General features: G+C 42.9%; 1 protein-coding gene across 1 annotated transcript in view; it reads right to left on the reverse strand.

The window, feature by feature from the left end:
• Positions 1–11,871: 11,871 nt before the first annotated feature.
• The window catches only part of LOC141050921 (probable global transcription activator SNF2L1), a 153,578-nt gene continuing 143,129 nt past the window's right edge, over positions 11,872–22,320 (reverse strand). Inside the window, exons 23-24 of the mRNA XM_073547622.1 lie at positions 18,951–19,058; positions 11,872–12,280 (exon numbers count right to left, since the gene is read on the reverse strand). Coding sequence (XP_073403723.1) covers positions 12,218–12,280; positions 18,951–19,058 — 171 coding nt within the window. The 3' untranslated portion in view covers positions 11,872–12,217. The remainder of the gene's footprint in view (positions 12,281–18,950; positions 19,059–22,320) is intronic.

Below are 22,320 nucleotides of genomic sequence, written 5' to 3' on the forward strand. Positions count from 1 at the left end.
TCATGGGGAAACAGCTGGTAGGGCCCTTTAAGGTTCCTGAAGGTGTGAAAATGACATCTGCAAAGTATATAGAGTTTCTGACTGACAGCTGTGTTCCATGGTATAAAAAGCAGAAACGTGCCTTCAGGAGCAAAATCCTCATCATGCATGACAATGCACCATCTCATGCTGCAAAGAATACCTCTGATCATTGGCTGCTATGGGCATAAAAGGAGATAAACTCATGGTGGGGCCATCATCTTCCCCTGACCTCAACCCTATAGAGAACCTCTGGAGCATCATCAAGCAAAAGATCTATAAGGGTGTGAGGCAGGTCACATCAAAACAGCAGCTCTGGGAGGCTATTCTGACTTCATGCAAAGAAATACAAGCAGAAACGCTCCAAAAACTCACAATTTCAATGGATGCAAGAATTGTGAAGGTGATATCAAAGAAGGGTTCCTATGTTAACATGTCACTTGGACTGTTAAGCTATTTAACTCCAAAATATCCTTTTTGTTCAGTGAATGTGACCTCCTAATGCTGCAAATTCCACAAATGAGCATTTTCAGTTCTTTAAAACATATCAAATGTTTAGAAATTCTACTGTGCCTAATAATTTGGAACAGTGCAATTTGAGATTTTATTCATTTTGGAGATTATACTGTTATTATTGGGAGGTTTCTTCAATAAAATTTGATGTATACTCTAACCGGTGATGACTTTTATTACACTGACTGTCATTTGTACCGACTATTTAGGAAAATCAGAGAAAAATATCATTTGCATAATAATTTGGAACACAGTGTAGACAGCCCCAAAACATGTATTGACGGTGAGACAAGATGAAAACATAGACACAGATAGAAAAATAGGCTGAGCAAACGATGGGGCCCACACTAACTAGAAAGGACAGGAAAGGAAAGATGCTGTCTGCAATCACGCACAAAACCCTGCCAAAAAATGTCCAAAACTTTCTGATAACAAAAGCCCTGAAGTCACTAGACTTCAATTCCCTATATCAGCACTCTGGTATATTCTGAAGACAGAGCAAAAAGAGACCAATCTGATCAGGGACAAAAAACAAACTGGCATAAACAGAGACATAAGAATGGAAATTCAGCACAGCCCCAGCAGGGGCTGGCTGACAACAAAAACTGTGAAAACCAGACCAAATCTCAAGTGAAAAAATAGCAGCGCACACTTGGGTTGAGAAGGCAGGAACAGAACTGGAAACCAGAACCTCAGGGCAGGAAATCACCAGCAAAGAATTAGGGAGTCGGCTGTCTTAAATCCAGTCAGAGACTCCTGATGTCCACTCACAGTCCTCATCCTCAGGTGGCAGGTCTCTGCCATTTAGATCAGCTTCATTACCTACTGTTACCACTAGAGCGAGCCCGGATGGAGAACTCACGACTCCTCTGTCAACACATCCAGCTCCACCACCCTCACCAGAAGTAAACCAGAAAATGATTTCACAACAGTACCCCCCCTTGAGGAGGGGTCACCGAACCCTCATTCACACCACCGGGCCAATCAGGATGGGCCAGGTGAAAAGAACGAACCAATCTGTCGGCATGAATGTCAAAGGCAGGGACCCAAGAATTGTCCTCCTGGCCATAACCCTTCCACTTGACCAAATACTGGAGCCTCCGTCTAGCCTGACGAGAATCCAGTATTTTCTCCACCTCATATTCCACATTACCCTCAACCAACACAGGGTCAGGAGGTGCCGCCATAGGAACCACTGGCTCAACAAACCTCTTCAACAGAAACTTATGAAACATGTTATGGATCTTAAATGTAACTGGAAGAGCCAATCGAAAAGAAACCGGGTTAAGAATCTCCAAAATCCTATAAGGTCCAATAAATCTTGTCTTGAACTTTGGAGACGCAACCTTCATAGAGATATTTTTTGACGACAACCAAACCATATCACCCACTTTAAACCGGGGACCAATGGTCCTATGCCGGTTGGAAAACCGCTGGGCCTTTTCTTGACAGAGGGTCAAGTTATCCACCACTTGGTCCCAAATCTGCTGCATTCTCTCTACCACAGTGTCAACACCTGGGCAGGCTGAAGATTCCACTTGCCCTGAAGAAAATCGAGGATGAAACCCAAAGTTACAGAAAAAGGGCGACATCAATGTGGCAGAACTAGCTCTATTATTTAGGGCGAATTCGGCCAAGGGCAAAAATGAGACCCAATCATCCTGATCAGCAGATATAAAACATCTCAAATAAGACTCCAAAGTCTGGTTTGTTCTCTCAGTCTGCCCATTGGTCTGTGAGTGAAACGCAGAGGAGAAGGACAACTGAATTCCCAGCTTGGAACAAAAAGCTTTCCAAACTCTGGAGACAAACTGGACTCCTCTATCCGACACAATGTTCTGAGGAATCCCATGCAACCGAACCACCTGTTGTAAAAACAAGGACACCAACTCTGAGGAAGATGGCAGCTTTGGGAGTGGTACAAGATGGACCATCTTACAAAATCTATCACAAATCACCCAGATAACAGTCATTCTCTGAGAGACAGGAAGATCAGAAATAAAATCCATTGAGATATGGGTCCATGGCCTCTTGGGCACCGGCAAGGGCATCAACAACCCACTAGAACGAGAACAGGGTTTAGACCGGGAACAAGTCCCACAAGACTGCACAAAATTCCTGACATCACGAGATAAGGCGGGCCACCAAAAAGACCGACTCACCAAATCTCTGGTACCAAAAATACCTGGATGACCAGCCAACGCGGAGCAATGAACTTCAGACATCACTCTCTTCCTCCACTGGTCAGGAACATACAATTTTCCCATAGGACAACGCTCAGGTTTGTCCTCCTGAAATTCTTCCAGGGCACGTCTCAAATCGGGCGAGATGGCAGAAAGAACTACCCCCTCACCTAGGATGGTAGTAGGTTTGGTCACAATAGGAGAATCAGCAAAGAAACTCCTAGAAAGGGCGTCTGCCTTAATATTCTTAGTGCCCGGAAGAAAGGAGACCACAAAATCAAAACGCGTGAAAAACAAGGCCCACCTAGCCTGTCTTGGATTCAAGCGTTTGGCCGACTCCAGGTAAATCAAATTCTTGTGGTCAGTAAGGACCACAACTTGATGTTTAGCTCCCGCCAACCAATGTCTCCACTCCTCGAATGCCCACTTCATGGCCAACAATTCCCGATTCCCCACATCATAGTTGTGTTCAGATGGGGAGAACTTTCGGGAAAAGAAGTCACAGGGATTCAATTTAGAAGTCACCGGATCTTTTTGGGACAAAACAGCTCCTACACCAATCTCCGAAGCATCTACCTCTACCTGAAATGGAAGTGAGACATCAGGTTGCCGTAAAACCGGAGCAGAAGTGAACCTCCGCTTCAGCTCCTGAAATGCCAAAACAGCCTATGGAGACCAATTCAGCACATCAGCGCCCTTCTTGGTCAGATCAGTCAGAGGTTTGGCAATACCAGAAAAATTAGCTATAAATTTACGATAAAAATTAGCAAAACCCAAAAACTTCTGGAGAGCCTTCAAAGAAGTGGGCTGAACCCAATCATAAATGGCCTGTACCTTAGCCGGGTCCATTTCAGTAGTTGATGGAGACAAAATAAATCCCAAAAATGAAATCCTCTGTACACCAAAAAGGCATTTCGATCCCTTAACATACAGGGAATTCTCCCTCAAAATCTGGAACACAGTCCGAACATGTTCCACATGAGAATCCCAATCACTGGAAAAGATCAGAATATCATCCAAATAGATGATCAAAAACTTATCCACAAATTCCCGGAAAATATAATTCATGAAGGATTGGAAGACAGAAGGGGCATTAGTGAGCCCAAAAGGCATCACCAGGTACTTAAATGTCCCTCCGGAGTATTAAACGCCGTCTTCCATTCATCCCCATGCTTGATGCGAATAAGATTATACGCCCCCCTGAGGTCAAGCTTAGTAAACCAGCAGGCACCTTTAACTCTGGAGAATAAATCAGAAATCAGGGGTAACGGATACTGATATTTAACCGTAATCTTGTTAAGGGAACGATTGTCAATACAAGGCCTTAATGAACCATCTTTCTTCACCACGAAAAAAACCCCAGCACCTAAGGGTGAAGAGGATGGTCTAATATGACCCTTCTCCAACGACTCCTTAATATAAGATCGCATAGCCTCGTGTTCAGGTACAGATAAGTTGAAAAGCCGACCCTTGGGAAATTTACACCCAGGCCTCAACTCAATTGCACAATCATGAGGAGGCAGGGACGCAGACTTACTCTCACTAAATACATCATAAAAATCAGCCAAATAGTCAGGAACATCATGAGACTGGGGAGAGGTGGAGAAAACAGGAGTGTCACCAAGAGAACACCGACAGCCCTAACTCACCACAGACACAGATGTCCAATCCAAAACTGGATTATGGATTTGCAACCAGGGAAAACCCAGAACAATAGTATCATGCAAATTATGCAGTACCAAAAATCTACAATTTTCTTGGTGGTCTGGGGCGACCCGCATTATCGCCTGGGTCCAAAACTGAGGTTTATTCTCCGCCAAAGGAGTAGCATCAATAACCCTCAAAGGGATAGGCGTCCGCAGAGGACCACAACTTTTAGCAAAATCCAAATCCATCAGATTGAAAGCCGCTCCTGAATCCACAAAAGCCTTGGCGGAAAATGTGGATAAGGAGCAGATCAGAGTAATTGCCAAAAGAAACTTAGGTTGTACGCCACCCAAAGCAAATGTGTGTGCAAAATGTTTCTCTCGTTTAGGGCAGACAGAAATAATATGAGAGGCATCTCCACAGAAAAACACAGCTTATTATGCCTTCTATACTCCTGACGTTGCACCCTAGACAAAACTCTATCACATTGCATAGGTTCAAACATTTGTTCAAAAGGTGGCAACACCTCTCGTGTAGTTTTACGTTCACGTAAGCACCGATCAACTTGAATGGCTAATGACATAGAATCATCAAGACCACAGGGAACAGGAAATCCCACCATAATATATTTTACGGTTTCTGATAAAACCTTGCGAAAGAGAGCTGCCAAGGCACCATCATTCCATGTAGTAAGGACCGCCCACTTTTGGAATTTTTGACAGTATAACTCTGCAGAATCCTGACCCTGGTTCAATGCCAATAGTGCTTTCTCAGCTTGATCAATAGGATTAGGTTCATCATACAACCCCAAAGCCTGAAACAATGCATCCACATTAGTCAGAATAGGATCTTCAGGTGTCAAAGAAAACGCCCAATCCTGGGGATCGCCGCGCAGCAAAGAGATGACAATTTTAACCTGCTGCGCAGAGCTCCCCGATGAGTTAGGCTTCAAGGCAAAAAATAATTTCCAATTTTTCTTAAAATTCAAAAATTTAGACCGATCCCCAGAAAACACATCAGGAGTAGGGATTTTGGGTTCAACCGCATGTGAAACCAGGGGAAGAGTCTTGAGGAGATCATTTGCATATTCCCAGTGCCTTCTGGGATAAGTGAAGAGTCTCCGCGAGCTCAACGATCACTGGGTTTTGGCCGTTGCAGCTGAAAAGAGGAAATCGGAAAACCAGGGGAAGAGTCTTGAGGAGATCATTTGCATATTCCCAGTGCCTTCTGGGATAAGTGAAGAGTCTCCGCGAGCTCAACGATCACTGGGTTTTGGCCGTTGCAGCTGAAAAGAGGAAATCGGAAAACCAGGGGAAGAGTCTTGAGGAGATCATTTGCATATTCCCAGTGCCTTCTGGGATAAGTGAAGAGTCTCCGCGAGCTCAACGATCACTGGGTTTTGGCCGTTGCAGCTGAAAAGAGGAAATCGGAAAACCAGGGGAAGAGTCTTGAGGAGATCATTTGCATATTCCCAGTGCCTTCTGGGATAAGTGAAGAGTCTCCGCGAGCTCAACGATCACTGGGTTTTGGCCGTTGCAGCTGAAAAGAGGAAATCGGAAAACCAGGGGAAGAGTCTTGAGGAGATCATTTGCATATTCCCAGTGCCTTCTGGGATAAGTGAAGAGTCTTCGCGAGCGCAACGATCACTGGGTTTTGGCCGTTGCAGCTGAAAAGAGGAAATCGGAAAACCAGGGGAAGAGTCTTGAGATCATTTGCATATTCCCTGTGCCTTCTGGAATAAGTGAAGAGTCTCCGCGAGCTCAACGATCACTGGGTTTTGGCCGTTGCAGCTGAAAAGAGGAAATCGGAAAACCAGGGGAAGAGTCTTGAGGAGATCATTTGCATATTCCCAGTGCCTTCTGGGATAAGTGAAGAGTCTCCGCAAGCTCAACGATCACTGGGTTTTGGCCGTTACAGCTGAAAAGAGGAAATCGGAAAACCAGGGGAAGAGTCTTGAGGAGATCATTTGCATATTCCCAGTGCCTTCTGGGATAAGTGAAGAGTCTCCGCGAGCGCAACGATCACTGGGTTTTGGCCGTTGCAGCTGAAAAGAGGAAATCGGAAAACCAGGGGAAGAGTCTTGAGATCATTTGCATATTCCCAGTGCCTTCTGGAATAAGTGAAGAGTCTCCGCGAGCTCAACGATCACTGGGTTTTGGCCGCTGCAGCTGAAAAGAGGAAATCGGAAAACCAGGGGAAGAGTCTTGAGGAGATCATTTGCATATTCCCAGTGCCTATCGGCGCGCAAATTTTGGCTCATCTTTCATCGTTTTTAAGAAATCTCAAGATGGAAGAGGCCAGGAGCCTTTTGGTGAGCTGCATTTCTTGCTACATGTTCACAGATTTACCAGTGGAAAAGCCAAACTTCACATGCCACAAATGCAAGCTTGTGTCCCTGTTGGAGGAAAAGTTGCAAAATCTCGAAGAGAGGTTAGCTACGTTGAAGATCATTAAGGAAGGTGAAGAGTTCTTGGACAGAGCAGAATTATCTCTTCATGTTACAGAAAGAGAAGAAATTCGAAGTGCACCTGAAGAAACAGAGGAATGGAGACATGTGACCCAGAGAATAATAATAATAATAATAATAATCTTTATTTTTATATAGCGCTAACATATTCCGCAGCGCTTTACATTTTGCACGCATCATCACCACTGTCCCCGATGGGGCTCACAATCTAAATTCCCTATTAGTATGTCTTTAGAATGTGGGAGGAAACCGGAGTGCCCAGAGGAAACCCACGCAAACACGGGGAGAACATACAAACTCCTTGCAGATGTTGTCCTTGGTGGGATTCGAACCCAGGACCCGCAGCGCTAACCACTGAGCCACCGTGCCGCCCTAGAGAAGCAGGAGGATCAGGAGGCAGTCAGCACCCATACTGCTCAGAAACCAGTACCAGGCTCTCAGGCAGGAAAACGATGAAGAAATACATCAGGATAAGACTTTGCCAACAAACAGCAACCTTGTATGCCTTCAGAGTCCTCCTGGATGGAGAAAGAAAAATGTTGTGAAGAAGAAACGGAGAGTGGTGGTCGTGGGGGATTCCCTGTTGAGAGGAACAGAGGCCGCTATCTGCAGACCGGATATAACGTCAAGAGAAATGTGCTGTCTTCCAGGTGCAAAAATTAAAGATGTGTCTGACAGGATATCAGGACTCTTCAGACCTACAGATGACTACCCATTCCTGCTACTACATGTGGGGACAAATGACACCGCAAGAAACGACATGGAAACCATCTGCAGAGACTTTGAAGACTTAGGCAAGAAAGTGAAAGAACTGGGAGCGCAGGTGGTCTTCTCTTCCATCCTCCCAGTGGATGGCCATGGAACAAGGAGGTGGAATAAGATTCTGCAGGTGAACAACTGGCTACGTCGATGGTGCCGTCAGCAACGATTTGGATTTCTGGATCACGGAGTGAACTACTTATACGATGGACTACTTGCTAGAGATGGGGTGCACCTTACGAAGACTGGAAAGCATGTATTTGGAAGTCGCCTTGCTACACTTGTAAGGAGAGCTTTAAACTAGAACAACATGGGAAGGGAAGCAAAAGACCAGAAAAAGCCATACACCTGACAAATGCTATTGAGAACTCTGCTATTAGAAGTGGAAAGGAAGAACAAAGACAAAAGAATCTAATTAATAAAAATATTGGAGAAAGAGAAACCAATCACAAACTAAAATGTTTCTATACTAATGCACAAAGCATGGGCAACAAACAAGGAGAATTGGAACTACTAACACAGGAAAAGAAATATGATGTCATTGGAATTACTGAAACTTGGTGGGACAATACACATGATTGGAATACAAGACTAGAAGGATACAACTCATTTGCAAGAAACAGACTTGATAAACGAGGATTGTATGTTAGAAACGTGTATATCTGCACAGAGATTGAAGCTTCAGAGACTGGGAGTTCTGTGGAAACTGTTTGGGTAAGAATACAAGGACAGAACAATGGAAAGGACACCATTGTAGGCATTTACTACAGGCCGCCTGAGCAAGCTGAAGATATGGATGAACTCTTTATGCATCAAATGGCCAAGTTCTCCAAAAAATATGACATAGTTGTCATGGGAGATTTCAACTATCCAGACATTTGTTGGGAATCTCTCTCAGGCAAAACTAACAGGTCAAGGAAATTCTTATCCTCTCTTGCTGACAACTTTATCTTCCAAAAGGTAAGGGAGAAAACAAGGGGAACTGCTACCTTGGATCTAATCCTTATAAACAGGGAGGAAATGGTTGAGGAGGAAAAAGTGGCTGGGACCCTAGGAGGTAGCGACCATGCTATTTTAGAATTTTGGATAACTAGAGGCGGAAGACCTGTGAAGACTCAGACGTCAAGGTTAGATTTCAGAAAGGCAGATTTTAAGGGATTCAGAAAGAGAATTGGAGGGATCCAATGGCTGGATATCCTTAAAGACAAAAATGTCCAGGAAGGATGGGAAATCTTGAAAAATGAAATTCTCAAAGCACAGTTGTTAACAATTCTGAAAAGAGGGAAGAATAGGAAGCATTTAAGGAAACCAGGATGGATGAACACAGAACTTAAGCACATGCTAAAAAGGAAGAAAAAAATGTTTATAAAATGGAAAGAGGGAGGCATATCTAAAGAAGAATATAATGCTGTCTGCAGAACCTGCAGGGCACAAATCAGATTATCTAAAGCTGAAAATGAATTGAGGCTTGCAAGAAATGTCAAAAGCAATAATAAAGGATTTTGGGGATATGTCAAAAGTAAAAGAAAAGCCAAAGATGCTATAGGATTTTTACAGGATGAAAATGATGAAATGGTAAGACAGGATGTTGAGAAGGCTGAACTTTTAAATTCCTATTTTTCATCTGTTTTCTCTCAGAAAGGAAATGTAACATCAACTGTTATTCACTGTCCTATTAAGGGAATAGAAGAATCCAGGATATCTATAAACAGAAAGATAGTGAGGAAACACTTAGCTAACCTAAATGAATTCAAGTCTCCAGGTCCAGATGAATTGCACCCCAGAGTACTGAAGGAGATAGCAGAAGAAATTTTTGAACCCCTCTCCATAATCTTTGAAAATTCTTGGAGAACAGGAGAAGTGCCAGAAGACTGGAGAAGAGCAAATGTTGTTCCCATCTTCAAAAAGGGGAAGAAGGTGGACCCAGGCAACTATAGGCCGGTGAGTCTGACTTCTATACCAGGAAAGATCTTTGAACAAATTATTAAACAACATGTATGTCAATACCTGGATAAGAATGAAGTGATTAAACAGAGTCAGCATGGGTTTGTAACTAATAAGTCATGTCAGACTAACTTAATTTCCTTCTATGACGGTATCACTGATTGGGTGGATCAAGGAAATGCTGTAGATATAGTATATCTTGACTTCAGCAAAGCATTTGACAAAGTCTCTCATACAATCCTTATTGAAAAAATGACTAAGTATGGAATGGACAAGGCAACTGTTAGGTGGATTCATAACTGGCTTAGTGATCGGACCCAAAGAGTGGTCGTAAATGGCTGCACATCCAGTTGGAAGAATGTCTCAAATGGGGTACCACAGGGCTCTGTCCTGGGCCCTGTATTGTTCAACATCTTTATCAATGATTTAGATGAAGGAATTGAGGGTAAACTGATTAAATTTGCTGATGACACAAAGCTAGGAGGGATAGCTAATACTAGAGAAGAGAGAGAGAGGATTCAAAAAGATTTAAATAAACTGGAGAAGTGGGCAGCAACTAACAGAATGGTTTCTAACAGTGAGAAATGCAAAGTACTACATCTGGGCAATAAAAATGAAAAAAGCATATATAGAATGGGAGGAATAGGGCTAAGTGACAGCACATGTGAAAAAGACTTGGGTATACTAATAGATCACAGACTGAATATGAGTCAACAGTGTGATGAAGCAGCAAAAAAGGCAAATGCAATTCTAGGATGTATTAACACAAGCATACAGTCTAGATCACGTGAAGTCATTATTTCCCTCTACTCCTCTTTGGTCAGACCTCATCTGGAATATTGTGTCCAGTTTTGGGCACCACATTTTAAAAAAGACATCAACAAACTGGAGCAAGTTCAGAAAAGAGCGACCAGAATGGTGACCGGTCTGCAAACCCTGTCTTATGAGGAAAGGTTGCAGGATTTGGGAATGTTTAGTTTGCAAAAGAGAAGACTGAGAGGAGACTTAATAGCTGTCTACAAATATCTAAAGGGCTGTCACATTGTAGAAGGATCAACTTTATTCTCATTTGCACAAGGAAAGACTAGAAGCAATGGGATGAAACTGAATGGGAGGAGACACAGATTAGATATTAGAAAAAACTTTTTGGCAGTTAGAGTGATCAATTAATTAGTGGAACAGGCTGCCACGAGAAGTGGTGAGTTCTCCTTCAATGGAAGTCTTCAAACAGAGGCTGGACAGACATCTGACTGGGATGATTTAGCGAATCCTGCTTTGAGCAGGTGGTTGGACCAGATGGCCCAGGAGGTCCCTTCCGATTCTATGATTCTATGAAAAAAATTCAACCTGCGCATTTGCACTGTTTTTTCACCATCCATTCAAGTCAGTGAGTGAAAAATGCTGCAAAAAAGCTGAAAATGACATGCTCTATGTCAAAAAATGCTGCAAAGCACAAAATTCTGATGATAAAAAAAAACAATGTGTGTGCATGAGATTTCTGAAATCTCATAAGCTTTGTCGGTACTGTAAAAAGAAGCTGAAAACTAGCTTAAAAAATCAGGAAAAACACCTAGTGTGAACTTACCCTAATGGATGTCTGAGAAATGTTCTGTCACTCTGAATAAACTTGGGCAGAGAAATCATCAAGATCCACTTCTGGCAACTACCTTTGCAATATAGGAAAAATGACATCTCTGATGTGCTCGATAGGGACACAAGTCTGGAGACGCTAACAACCATGGTAACATGTTTAGGCCACAGGCTGCTAACCAGCCTAAGCTTTAGTCTGGGAAGCACATTAATGGCGCACGGCGCCGCTCTGACTGATGTTGCTGAACATGCAGTACCGTAGTGCCTATTGTAGCGTGGCGCACACTGGTGCTAACATGTGATAGGAGCTGGGAGCACTACGGTGCTAGGCAAAGGACTGGCACACAACTTATTCCTTCCAAAAACCATACAAAGGACCAGGGGACACTCATTACGGGTGGAAGAAAGGCGATTCTGGCAGCTAAACAGTTAGAGCAGTAGAACATGGAATGCCGACCACAAGAGGTAGTAATGGCAGACACTATGACAGCTTTTAAGCACATATAACATTGTGGGTTATAGTTAAATTAGTGATAAACGTAAAATTGGTGGAGAAAGGATGAACTTCATGGAGCTACGTCTTTTTCAACCTATGTAACTATGTAAAAAAAAAAAGACTTTTTCGATGTTTTTCTTGCTGCAGCATAGTCTTTAATTTTATTACCAAAGAGTTTAGCAAAGGTCTGAACCGTATAATATAACTAATGGTCTTCAGATCCAATAACATAGTAAAAAAGTAAAGTCTGAAGCTTCTTAGATTTAGATTTTATTTAAAAGCCACTGCATACCGTATAAAACATAGAAAAACTAAAACCCTCTTCACTTGCTTATAACAAGGACCGCTATAATATGAAATATATGATTTTCACATACTATGGAAGATGTCTATATCATGGGAAGCATAAAATATAATGACACGTCTTTTATCAGGTAGACATTGAAAAATATACACATTCTTACACATATAACTGTAATTAGGAACTTATGGAAAAGCGCAATCATTGAACGTTAACTTCACAGGAGGTATTACTATATCGTAGGAACATATAAATGGCAATCTTCTATCTGTACCCTACACACAACTTTCCAGGAAACTTTAGGACCTGACTTTCTTTGTATCCTTCTTTAAAGTGTCTGCATCAGCCTTTCTTTTACCCGACTGAAAGAAAAGAGAAAAATAACCAATATGACTCCGGCAGGAATTTACAGAAGTATCTGTTAACATTTAAATGGTGGCTAACTTACACTCTTTGATCTCATTACATAGACCATGTGATGAATAGACCATTTTCAAATCATTTTGTTTAAAAACTCTGTTATATTACCCCAGAAAAATCACTTCAATGTTCTGGATAATCGGTATCTCCCTCCCCGTGTGAGACACGGCGGTGGATTACATGGTGAAGCGAAAGCTCGTTGTCTGTCTCCTCCTGCTCTCCTATCTGTCAAACTGCACACAGACAGATCAGAGAGGTGGACTTTCATGTGAGCATCAGACGAGACTTGCTTTGCATGTGCCTTGCTTTTAATTTTCTACATGTGTAGTTTTCAGTAAAGTTTTTTCAGCCAAAGCTTAGAAGGGATCAATGTGAATAATAACACGCATGTTTCTCCATTGTATTAAAGGGAACCTGTCACCTTAAAAAATGCTATTTAATGGCAAATATAGGGTTTAAGCTGGAGATTAACAGCATTACAAAGCTACCTGGCCACCTTACTTTAATACTCCCAGGAGCCACCGGTGTTTAGGCATGGAGGGGTGCACGGAGCAACTACAGTCATCACCCAAAGCACTGCTCACTATACTGTTAGCAGCAGCTGTAAGAACGCCACCACACTTTGATTGACAGCTAGCTTTGTGTAGAATGAGCATTCAATCAAAGCGCCATGGTGTACTTAAATCTGCCGCTCACAGTCCAGTGAACGGTGCTATGAGCAATGAATATGGCTGCTCCACAAAGCCAGTGGCTCCAGAGACGAAACAAGTTCACTTCCTCTCAGTAGCCACACTTTCAGGTGGTCAGGCAGCATTGTAACACGAATTACCTGCAGATTAACCCCGTATCTGCAGGCTAATAGTGTTTTCTGATGTGACAGGTTCCCTTTAACTTGTGTTTGACTAAAACAAAGCAAATATGAATCCAGCCCAAGTCTCAATCACAGACTCGCAGGTGTTTCACGCTTTTTTAATAGCAGATTTTTTTAAAGCATTTTTTCCTAGTGCTTTTTTATTCAGTGACATAGTTTTAAGCTTAAGGGTATGTGCACATGTTGCGGATTCGTGTGTGGATCCGCAGCGGATTTGGCCCTGTGGATCCACAGCAGTTTTCCAAGAGATGTACAGTACCATGTTATCCTATGGAAAACAAAGACTGCTGTGCACATGCTGCAGAAAATTCCACGCGGAAACGCAACAGTTTATTTTACGCAGCATGTCAATTCTTTGTGCGGATTCCACAGCGTTTTTACACCTATTCCATTCTAGGAATCCACAGGTGTAAAAACGCAGGCAAAATCCGCAGGTAAAACACAGGAATTTTGACCTGCGGATTTTGCAGATTCTGCACAGAAAGATCGGCACACGAATCCGCAAAGTGTGCACATACTCTAATAGTGCATCTCATAAGATTACAATATCATCGAAAATTTTATTTATTTCAGTTCTTTAATACAAAAAGTGAAACTCATATTATAGATCACTGTTAGTAAAGACTCTATATTTCAAGTGTTTATTTCTGTTAATGTTGATGATTATGGCTTACGGCCAATGAAACACAAAAGTTATTATCTCAGTAAATTAAAATACTTGAAAAAATGATTTTAAAATCTGAAATGTTGACCTACTGAAATGTATGTTCAGTAAATGCACTTAATACTTTGGCATCAATTACTGCATCAATGCAGTGTGGCATGGAGGCGATCAGCCTGTGGCACTGCTGAGGTGTTATGGAAGCCCAGGTTGCTTTGATAGCAGCCTTCAGCTAGTCTGTATTGTTGGGTCTGGTGTCTCATCTTCCTCTTAACAATACGCCATAGATTCTCTATGGAGGTTAAGGTCAGGCGAGTTTGCTGGCCAATCAAGCACAGTGATACTGTTGTGTGTAAACCAGGTATTGGTACTTTTGGCAGTGTGGACAGGTGCCAAGTCCTGCTGGAGAATTAAATTTCCATCTCTAAAAAGCTTGTGGGCAGAGGGAAGCATGAAGTGCTCTAAAATTTCCTGGTAGACGGCTGCGCTGACTTTGGTCTTGATAAAACACAGTGGACCTACACCAGCAGATGACATGGCTCCCGAAACCATCATTGATTGTGGATATTTCACACTAGGCCTTGAAAATCCAGATCCCAGAGTCTGGAGGAAGAGTGGAGAGGCACACAATCCAAGCTGCTTAAGGCCTCATTCACACGTCAGTGGCTCACGTACGTGTAGTGACAGTTTCTCACATACTGGAGACACCGACACACGTAGACCCATTCAAATAAATGGGTCTATGCAGATGTCAGCGTTTTTTCACGGACCGTGTCCGTGGGCAAAACACGAAGACATGTCCATTTTAACAAGGACACACGGCCTGCAACACATGCTGCACACGGAGATCAGTTCAAACTGTCCTCCGTGCTCACGGACGGCCGCCGGGAAGAAGCGGCTACTGTGAGCCGCTGCTCCCCAGTGGCTGGTGCTGACCGCGGTTGTGATTCTTCTCTCCTGCTCAGCAGGAGAGAAGAATGAATGAAAACCCGACGTGGGGTCCCCCTCATTTTATGAACCAACCAGATGAAACTTACAGCTGGGGGATGCATCCCTCAGCTGTTAGCTTCATCAAGGTTGGTTCTCAAGAATAGAGGGGTCCCCACACTGTTTTTTTAATTATTTATTAAATAAATAATTAAAAAACACGACATGGGGTCCCCCCTATTTTTGACAACCAACCTGACTAAAGCTGACAGCTGAGGGCTGATATTCTCAGGCTGGTAAGGGGCCATTGATCTTGGCCAACAGCCTAAAAACAGCAGCCCCCAGCTGCCCAGAAAAGGCGCATCTATTAGATGCGCCTATTCTGGAGCTTTGCCCGATTCTTCCCACTTGCCCTGTAGCGGTGGCAAGTGGGATAATAAGGGGTTAATATCACCTTTGTATTTTAAGGTGACATTAAAGGCCCCATCGCACATAAAGATGCACCAGCGATCCCGACAATGATGCGACCTTATCAGGATCGCTGGTGCATCGCTACATGATCGCTGGTGAGCTGCCAAACAGGCAGCTTTCACCAGCGATCAGCACCAGCGAGGACGCTGGTTTCTAAGGTAAATATTGGGATACTAAGCGGCGCGCGTCACTTAGTTACCCGATGTGTACCTTAGAAACCTGCGTGCTCACACCGGGAGCGGGAGCTGCCAGCACGCAGGTTTCTAAAGTACACATCGGGTAACTAAGTGACGCGCACCGCTTAGTAACCCGATATTTACCTTAGAGACCAGCTCCCAGAGCCTGCTTAGAGAACTGGGAGCCTTGCTGATCGTTGGCTCCCGCTGCCACACGCAGCGATGCGCGCTGGCCAGCGGGAGAGCAATGATAAAAAAAGGCCCAGGACGATCCTGCACGATCAGCGCTACCCCGCGGGTATCGCTGTGTGTGATGAGGCCTTAAGCCCGGGTTAGTAATGGAGAGGTGTCAATAAGGCACCTATCCATTACTAATCCTATAGTAAATAAAGGGTTAAATAAACACATACACAATAAGAGCAAAGTACTGTATATACTCGTGTATAAGTCGACTCGTGTATAAGCCGACCCCCCTAATTTTGCCACAAAAAAACTGGGAAAACTTATTGACTCATGTATAAGCCGAGGGTGGTACTGTACAAGGGTTAATGGTGATCCAAAAAGATGCTCCATAGATAAACCCCCCCCACACAATGCTGCACAAGGGTTAATGGTGGCCCAAGAAGATGATCCATACATAAATACCCCCCATAATATGCTGCAAAAGGGTTAATGGTGGCCCACGAAGATGCTCCAAGGATAAATACCCCCCATATATTGCTGCACAAGGGTTAATGGTGGCCCAACAAGATGCTCCATACATAAATACCTCCCATAATATGCTGCACAAGGGTTAATGGTGCCCAACAAGATGCTCCATACATAACTACACCCCCCCATATGCTGCACAAGGGTTAATTGTGGCCAAGAAGATGCTCCATACATAAATACCCCGAATATATTGCTGCACAAGGGTTAATGGTGGCCCAACAAGATGCTCCATACATAACTACCCCCCCATAATATGCTGCACAAGGGTTAATTGTGGCCAAGAAGATGATCCATACATAAATACCCCCCATATATTGCTGCACAAGGGTTAATGGTGGCCCAAGATTACTCCATATATAAATAACCCGCATATGCTGCTGCCGCTGTTGCTATAAAATAAAAAATAAAAAACACATACTCACCTCTCCATCGCTGGGGGCCAGTTGCCAGTGTCGCCGCCGGCACTGGCTATATTTACCGGTTCCCGCTCCATCGCTGTCTCCCGTGTCCTTGCAGCGACGTTCAGCAGTGGGCGCGCACTGACTACGTCGTTGCGCCCTCTGACCTGAACGTCACAGCCAGAGGACTCGGGAGACAGCGATGGAGAGGGGATCGGTAAATATTGCTCTGCTCCCCATCATCCTCACCCCCTCCTGGCGCATGGTCTCTTCAGCCCCTGCTTCCCCCATAGTCTCAGCGCACCAGCTGATACTGCATTCAGCGGTCACATGGTACCGCTCATTAAACATGCGCATATTCATGACTTTAATGAGCAGTACCGCGTGACCGCTGAATGCAGGAACAGCTGGGGCGCCGAGACCATGGGGGAAGCAGGGGGTGCAGAGACGTGCTGGGGGGTGAGTATGGTCTCTGCCACCCCCGTCCCCCTCCCCCGCTATATGACTCGTATATAAGCCGATAGGGGGACTTTCAGCCCAAAAAACGGGCTGAAAATCTCGGCTTATACGCGAGTATATACGGTGTTTTAATGGAAAAAGACAACACACACATTTTTAAAATCTTTACTACACTGGTAATTCCTTTGCGAAGCCCTCGTTCTCCTGCAAAAAAAGTATAAAACAATAAACCAAACATATACATTACCTGTTCGACGCTCAGTCACGTTCCACAGCGTAAATCCATCTCGGGGGTTAATACATTTACAGGCGGAGCGCTGCTAACACAGCCGCACCCGACTGTAAACTACTGGGGAATGAATGGAAGCAGCCGGTGCATGCTCAGTAACTAGCGGTGACGTCACCGCTCATCACTGAGTGCGTTCTGCTCCATTCATTCCCCAGTCAGTTACAGTCGGGAGCGGCTGTGTTAGCAGCGCTCCGCCGATAAATGTATTAACCCCCGAGATGGATTTACGCTGTGGAATGTGACTAAGCGCAGGACAGGAAATGCATATGTTTGGTTTATTATTTTATACTTTTTTCTAGGAGAACGAGGGCTTCCCAAAGGAATTACCAGTGTAATAAAGATTTTAAAAATGTGTGTGTTGTCTTCTTTCATTAGAATACTTTGCTCTTATTGTGTGTGTTTATTTAACCCTTTGTTTACTATAGGATTAGTAATGGAGAGGTGTCTTATTGACACCTCTCCATTACTAACCCAGGCTTAATGTCACCTTAAAATACAATGGTGACATTAACCCCTTATTACCCCACTTGCCACCCATTCAGGGCAGGTGGGAAGAACTGGGTAAAGCTCCAAAATAGGCACATCTAATAGATACGCCTTTTCTGGGCAGCTGGGGGCTGCTGTTTTTAGGCAGTGGGGTGCCAAGACCAATGGCCCCTTACCAGCCTGAGCATATCAGCCCTCAGCTGTTGGCTGTAGTCAGGTTGGTTGTCAAAAATGGGGGGGTCCCCCACGCTGTTTTTTTTTTTAATTATTTAAATAATTTTAAAAAAACAGCGTGGGGACCTGTCTATTCTTGAGAACCAACCTTGATGAAGCTGACAGCTGAGAGATGCAGCCCCCAGCTGTAAGTTTCGTCTGGTTGGTTCATAAAATGAGGGGGACCCCACGTCGAGTTTTCATTCATTCTTCTCTCCTGCTGGCAGAGCAGGAGAGAAGAATGACAGCCGCGGTCAGCACCAGTTGCCAGGAACAGTGCTTACTGTAGCGCTTCTTCCCGGCGGCGTCCGTGTGGTCCTGATGCGGCTCACGTGTGGCACACGGTTGCTACTCGGAGGTACCACGTGTCCACACGGACACGGATAGCTTCAGTATCGTGTTTACCGGTACCGGAATTATCTGGACGTGTGAAACTGGCCTAAGGTCTAGTGTGAAGTTTACTGAGATAATGATTTTGGTTTTCACTGGATATAAGCCATAATCATCAACATTAACAGAAATAAACACTTGAAATAGATCACTCTATTTGTAATGACTCTATATACGAGTTTCACTTTTGTATTAAAGAACCGAAATAAATTATCTTTTTGATGATATTCTAATTTTCTGAGATGCACCGGTAGTTTACACAGCTTTTTTTTCTTCTTTTTTGTTCTAAAGATAAGCCGATATTGGATAAATAAGCGGGAAAATGTAGGAAATGTATAAAGGTCAATTGTATATTATGCCTCTACTTTGCATCTACTCCTGGCTGCGGGTTAAAAAAATGAATAACAAAGCAAATACCGTAATTAATCGAAAACTGTGATACTACTGCTGTGACTCCTCTATAAAAAAAAACATCTAATTCTAAATCATCATTTACTGTAATTACAATTTTCATTTAGGTGTTCAGCTTTCAGGTACACAATATTTTTCTTTATATTTACCGATTGCTTGGGTGTCTTTTTCTTTTTCTCTGCTCTTTCCTTTTCTTCAATTTCCAGGTTTTCCTTTTCGATCAGTGATATAAGGGTATTACAGCGTCTTTGCAGCTCCTAACAAATTTAATAAAGGAATCAGAAATTGCAGAGATTAATAAATGATATAGGCAATCTACAGAGAATAAGTGACCTAATGTGTAAATCCATGCTTTACTCTAGGCGCTATTAACTACAGAGCATTATCTGAGATCTGGGGATTGCAGCACACTTGTTAGGAGGACAGCGTGACACTTTTTTAAATGCCAACACGTGGAAATTAGGTCATAGGTAGAAGGAAAAAAATGACTGTACACGCAAGGATCACTCACGAGTTTTCCATAACCAAGATAGCCAATGTTCTTACAATGTTCTTAGTAATTTTCTCCTAGTTCCCAATGTTCAAAGAAGCATTCCCATCATAGGGCAAAATGAGCAATCATAGGTGCGCAGTGCTACATAATATGATGACTGCAATATATTAAGAGGATACTTTGATGGGAGGGGAAGTGCTTCTTTAAGTTGGTGTTTAGAAAGCTTGTGTCACAATTCTAAGAATTCCAACTGTCTGATGGAGAAAAGCACTACCGTTAAGGTCTTCTTTATGGGCTGATAACTCGGAGAATTAGCGCCTTGTTTGTCTGCTATTCATCGGATTAAGCGAACCAAAAAGAAATCATCAAATCGATTCAGAACAATGATTTAATCCCTATACGATTTACATCGACCCTTGTATTAAAAAAAGAAAAAAAAAAGCCTCAACCCCTTCAACCCCTGGCGATTTTCTGTTGTTTTTTTATGTTTTTTACTCCACTTCTGTCAAGAGCCATAATCTTTTTTATTTTGCAGTCAATATAGTAGTACGAGGGTTTGTTTTTTGCGGTACGAATTGCACTTTTTGAATGATATCCTTTATTTTATCATGTGATGTACTGGTATGCAGGAATAAAATTCCAAGTGCAAAAATCCAATTTTGCTTTTGTTGCCATTTTCCGAGACCAGTAACACATTCATTTTTCGGGATATGGGGTTGTGTGACGGCTTATTTTTTGCGCCCTGAGCTGATATCTTTACTGATACAAATTTGGGATAGATATGATGTTCTGATCGCTTTTTATTGTAATGTTAAAGTGCCCCACCTCCCCCCCCAAAAAAAATTCTGGAGTTTGGATTTTTTTTTTTACCAATTTTTACAGATTTACTTCATATTTTACTAGATCTGACGTTTACAAATGCAGCAATGCCAAATATGTGCATGTTTTATTATTAATGGAGCGTAAGGGAGGTGATTTGAACTTGGTTTTTTTTTTTCATTGTTTTAAAAACTTTCCCCTTAGGGGTCTTGAATCTGTGATCGCCTGATCGCTTGTGCTACAAACAGTAGTGCATCAGCACGTCTATGTATAGTTAAAATCATGATCTCCTGTGAACGCCTTTCACAGGTGGGTCATAATGACAAGTATGGGGGTCATCAGCAGACCCCAGCTGTCATGACAGCACATTGGTGCCCACGAAATCAGCCATCGTGTGAGGGGAAAGAAGTGGGTTAAAGCGTGTGTAGAGAATGTATTACATCAGGTCACTTTCTCAATGTAACGGCTCATTTACATGTCCGTTTTTTTTTTCATGTACGGTCAGTGGTTTTCTTCGGAGTGCAGAGTGTAATCAGATTTTCACCAGTGTCCTCTGAGTTTCATCAGTATGTCTCGGATACGAAACAGAAAAATTTGTCTACCATCTACTAGCTAGCTGTCTGTGAAAAAAGGATAGCACTTCGCACTTGGATAACATCCGAAGGCTGTCCCGATTTATTCACGAACCCATAATTTTGCATTGCCAATATTGATCTGACACTTGGATCAATATTGGATATGTCTCCTCGAGTTTGCGCAGACCAGTATGTCTTGTGTTAAGACAGCTTTGTAACTAAGCATGGCCTAAAGGGGGTCTGCCAACCATACTGGTATAAGTGGTGTTATATTACGAACATAAAACATGTCATTTACCATTTTAACCTGTGTGACACATCATCTCTAGAACAAAGGCTTGTTGGCAGTAGATAAAATGTACAACACTTTGGCTTTTTTTGATGCATGGAAAGCAGGGAAATGGGCAAACTTAGGGATACAGATATCAGGCTCTGGAGACTCATCCTGAATGGATCGGAGGTACACATGTTCGACCTCCATTCCATTCATTGTCTATAGGCCTGCTGGAAATATCGCAGTGCTGTATATGACTTTCCCATTGAGCTCCACTCCATTCATTGTCTATAGACCTGCTGAAAATATCGCAGTGCTGTATATGACTTTCCCATTGAGCTCCACTCCATTCATTGTCTATCAGGCACAACTCCGCTCCTTTCACAACAGAACTCCCCTCTTTCGGGACCGCTATGGGTCCCAGCAGATGGACGCCAAGAGATCAGCATGCTCTAAGCTTTTAGTAAAAGTGTATGTTAAATGTGTCCCTGAAAAAATACAATTCATCCTGAAAACACAAGCCTTCATACAGTTATGTTGATAGAAAACTGACAAAAATATGGTTCTTGGAATGCGATGGTTAAGAATAATAAAAGTTTGCATGTATGGTCAAAAAATACCCAATTCTTAATGGGAATCTATCAATAAGATCAACCCTTCAAAACAAATGTGTGGGCATGCAGGTGATTGAAATACGTCCATCGGCACCTTTATATCTTCTATCTGTGGCTGAATCCTGGAGAAATTTGCCTTTTCATTCGTATGCAAATCATGCCTTAAGTGCTCTAGCCTGACAGAGCACTTAAGGAGCCACTACTCCCTGGGTTTATTTCCCCACACAGCACAATCATCTTTAGCATTATTGATAGCTCACAGGGTGTGTGACGACTTTAGTAGCCAGGCAGAGAAATCAGAAATGAAAACGCTAATTAATCGGGAATGTAGCAACAGATAGAAAATATAAAGGTGCCATTGATTTTACATTTTAAAGACCTGTATGTCCATATATTGGGTTTTAGGAGTTGATATTACTTACTAATTCCCTTTTAAAGCGTTAAATACTGAGCACCACTAGTACATGTATACATCCGTTGTCTAATGTTAATATATCATTGCCAAGTCCAGGAGGGTAAATGGAGAAGTACCAACTGCTTGTCTTGTGAAATGACCTTTTTTGAAGTACCACCACTGGTCAAATCAAATATTACACAATTCTTTTTTAAATCAAAGGGCTCTCCATGTAATGCAGGGACGTTAGAAATGCTACAGAATAAGAGAAGCTCTTTGTAATTAACCAGTTCAAGTAATAACCGATGGACCTCCCTCCCACCTCTTATAACTCAATCTAACTTTGTATT

Source organism: Dendrobates tinctorius, unplaced genomic scaffold (assembly GCF_039654945.1).
Source record: "Dendrobates tinctorius isolate UK_male_01 unplaced genomic scaffold, ASM3965494v1 ptg000154l, whole genome shotgun sequence".
Classification (NCBI taxonomy): Eukaryota; Metazoa; Chordata; class Amphibia; order Anura; family Dendrobatidae; genus Dendrobates; species Dendrobates tinctorius.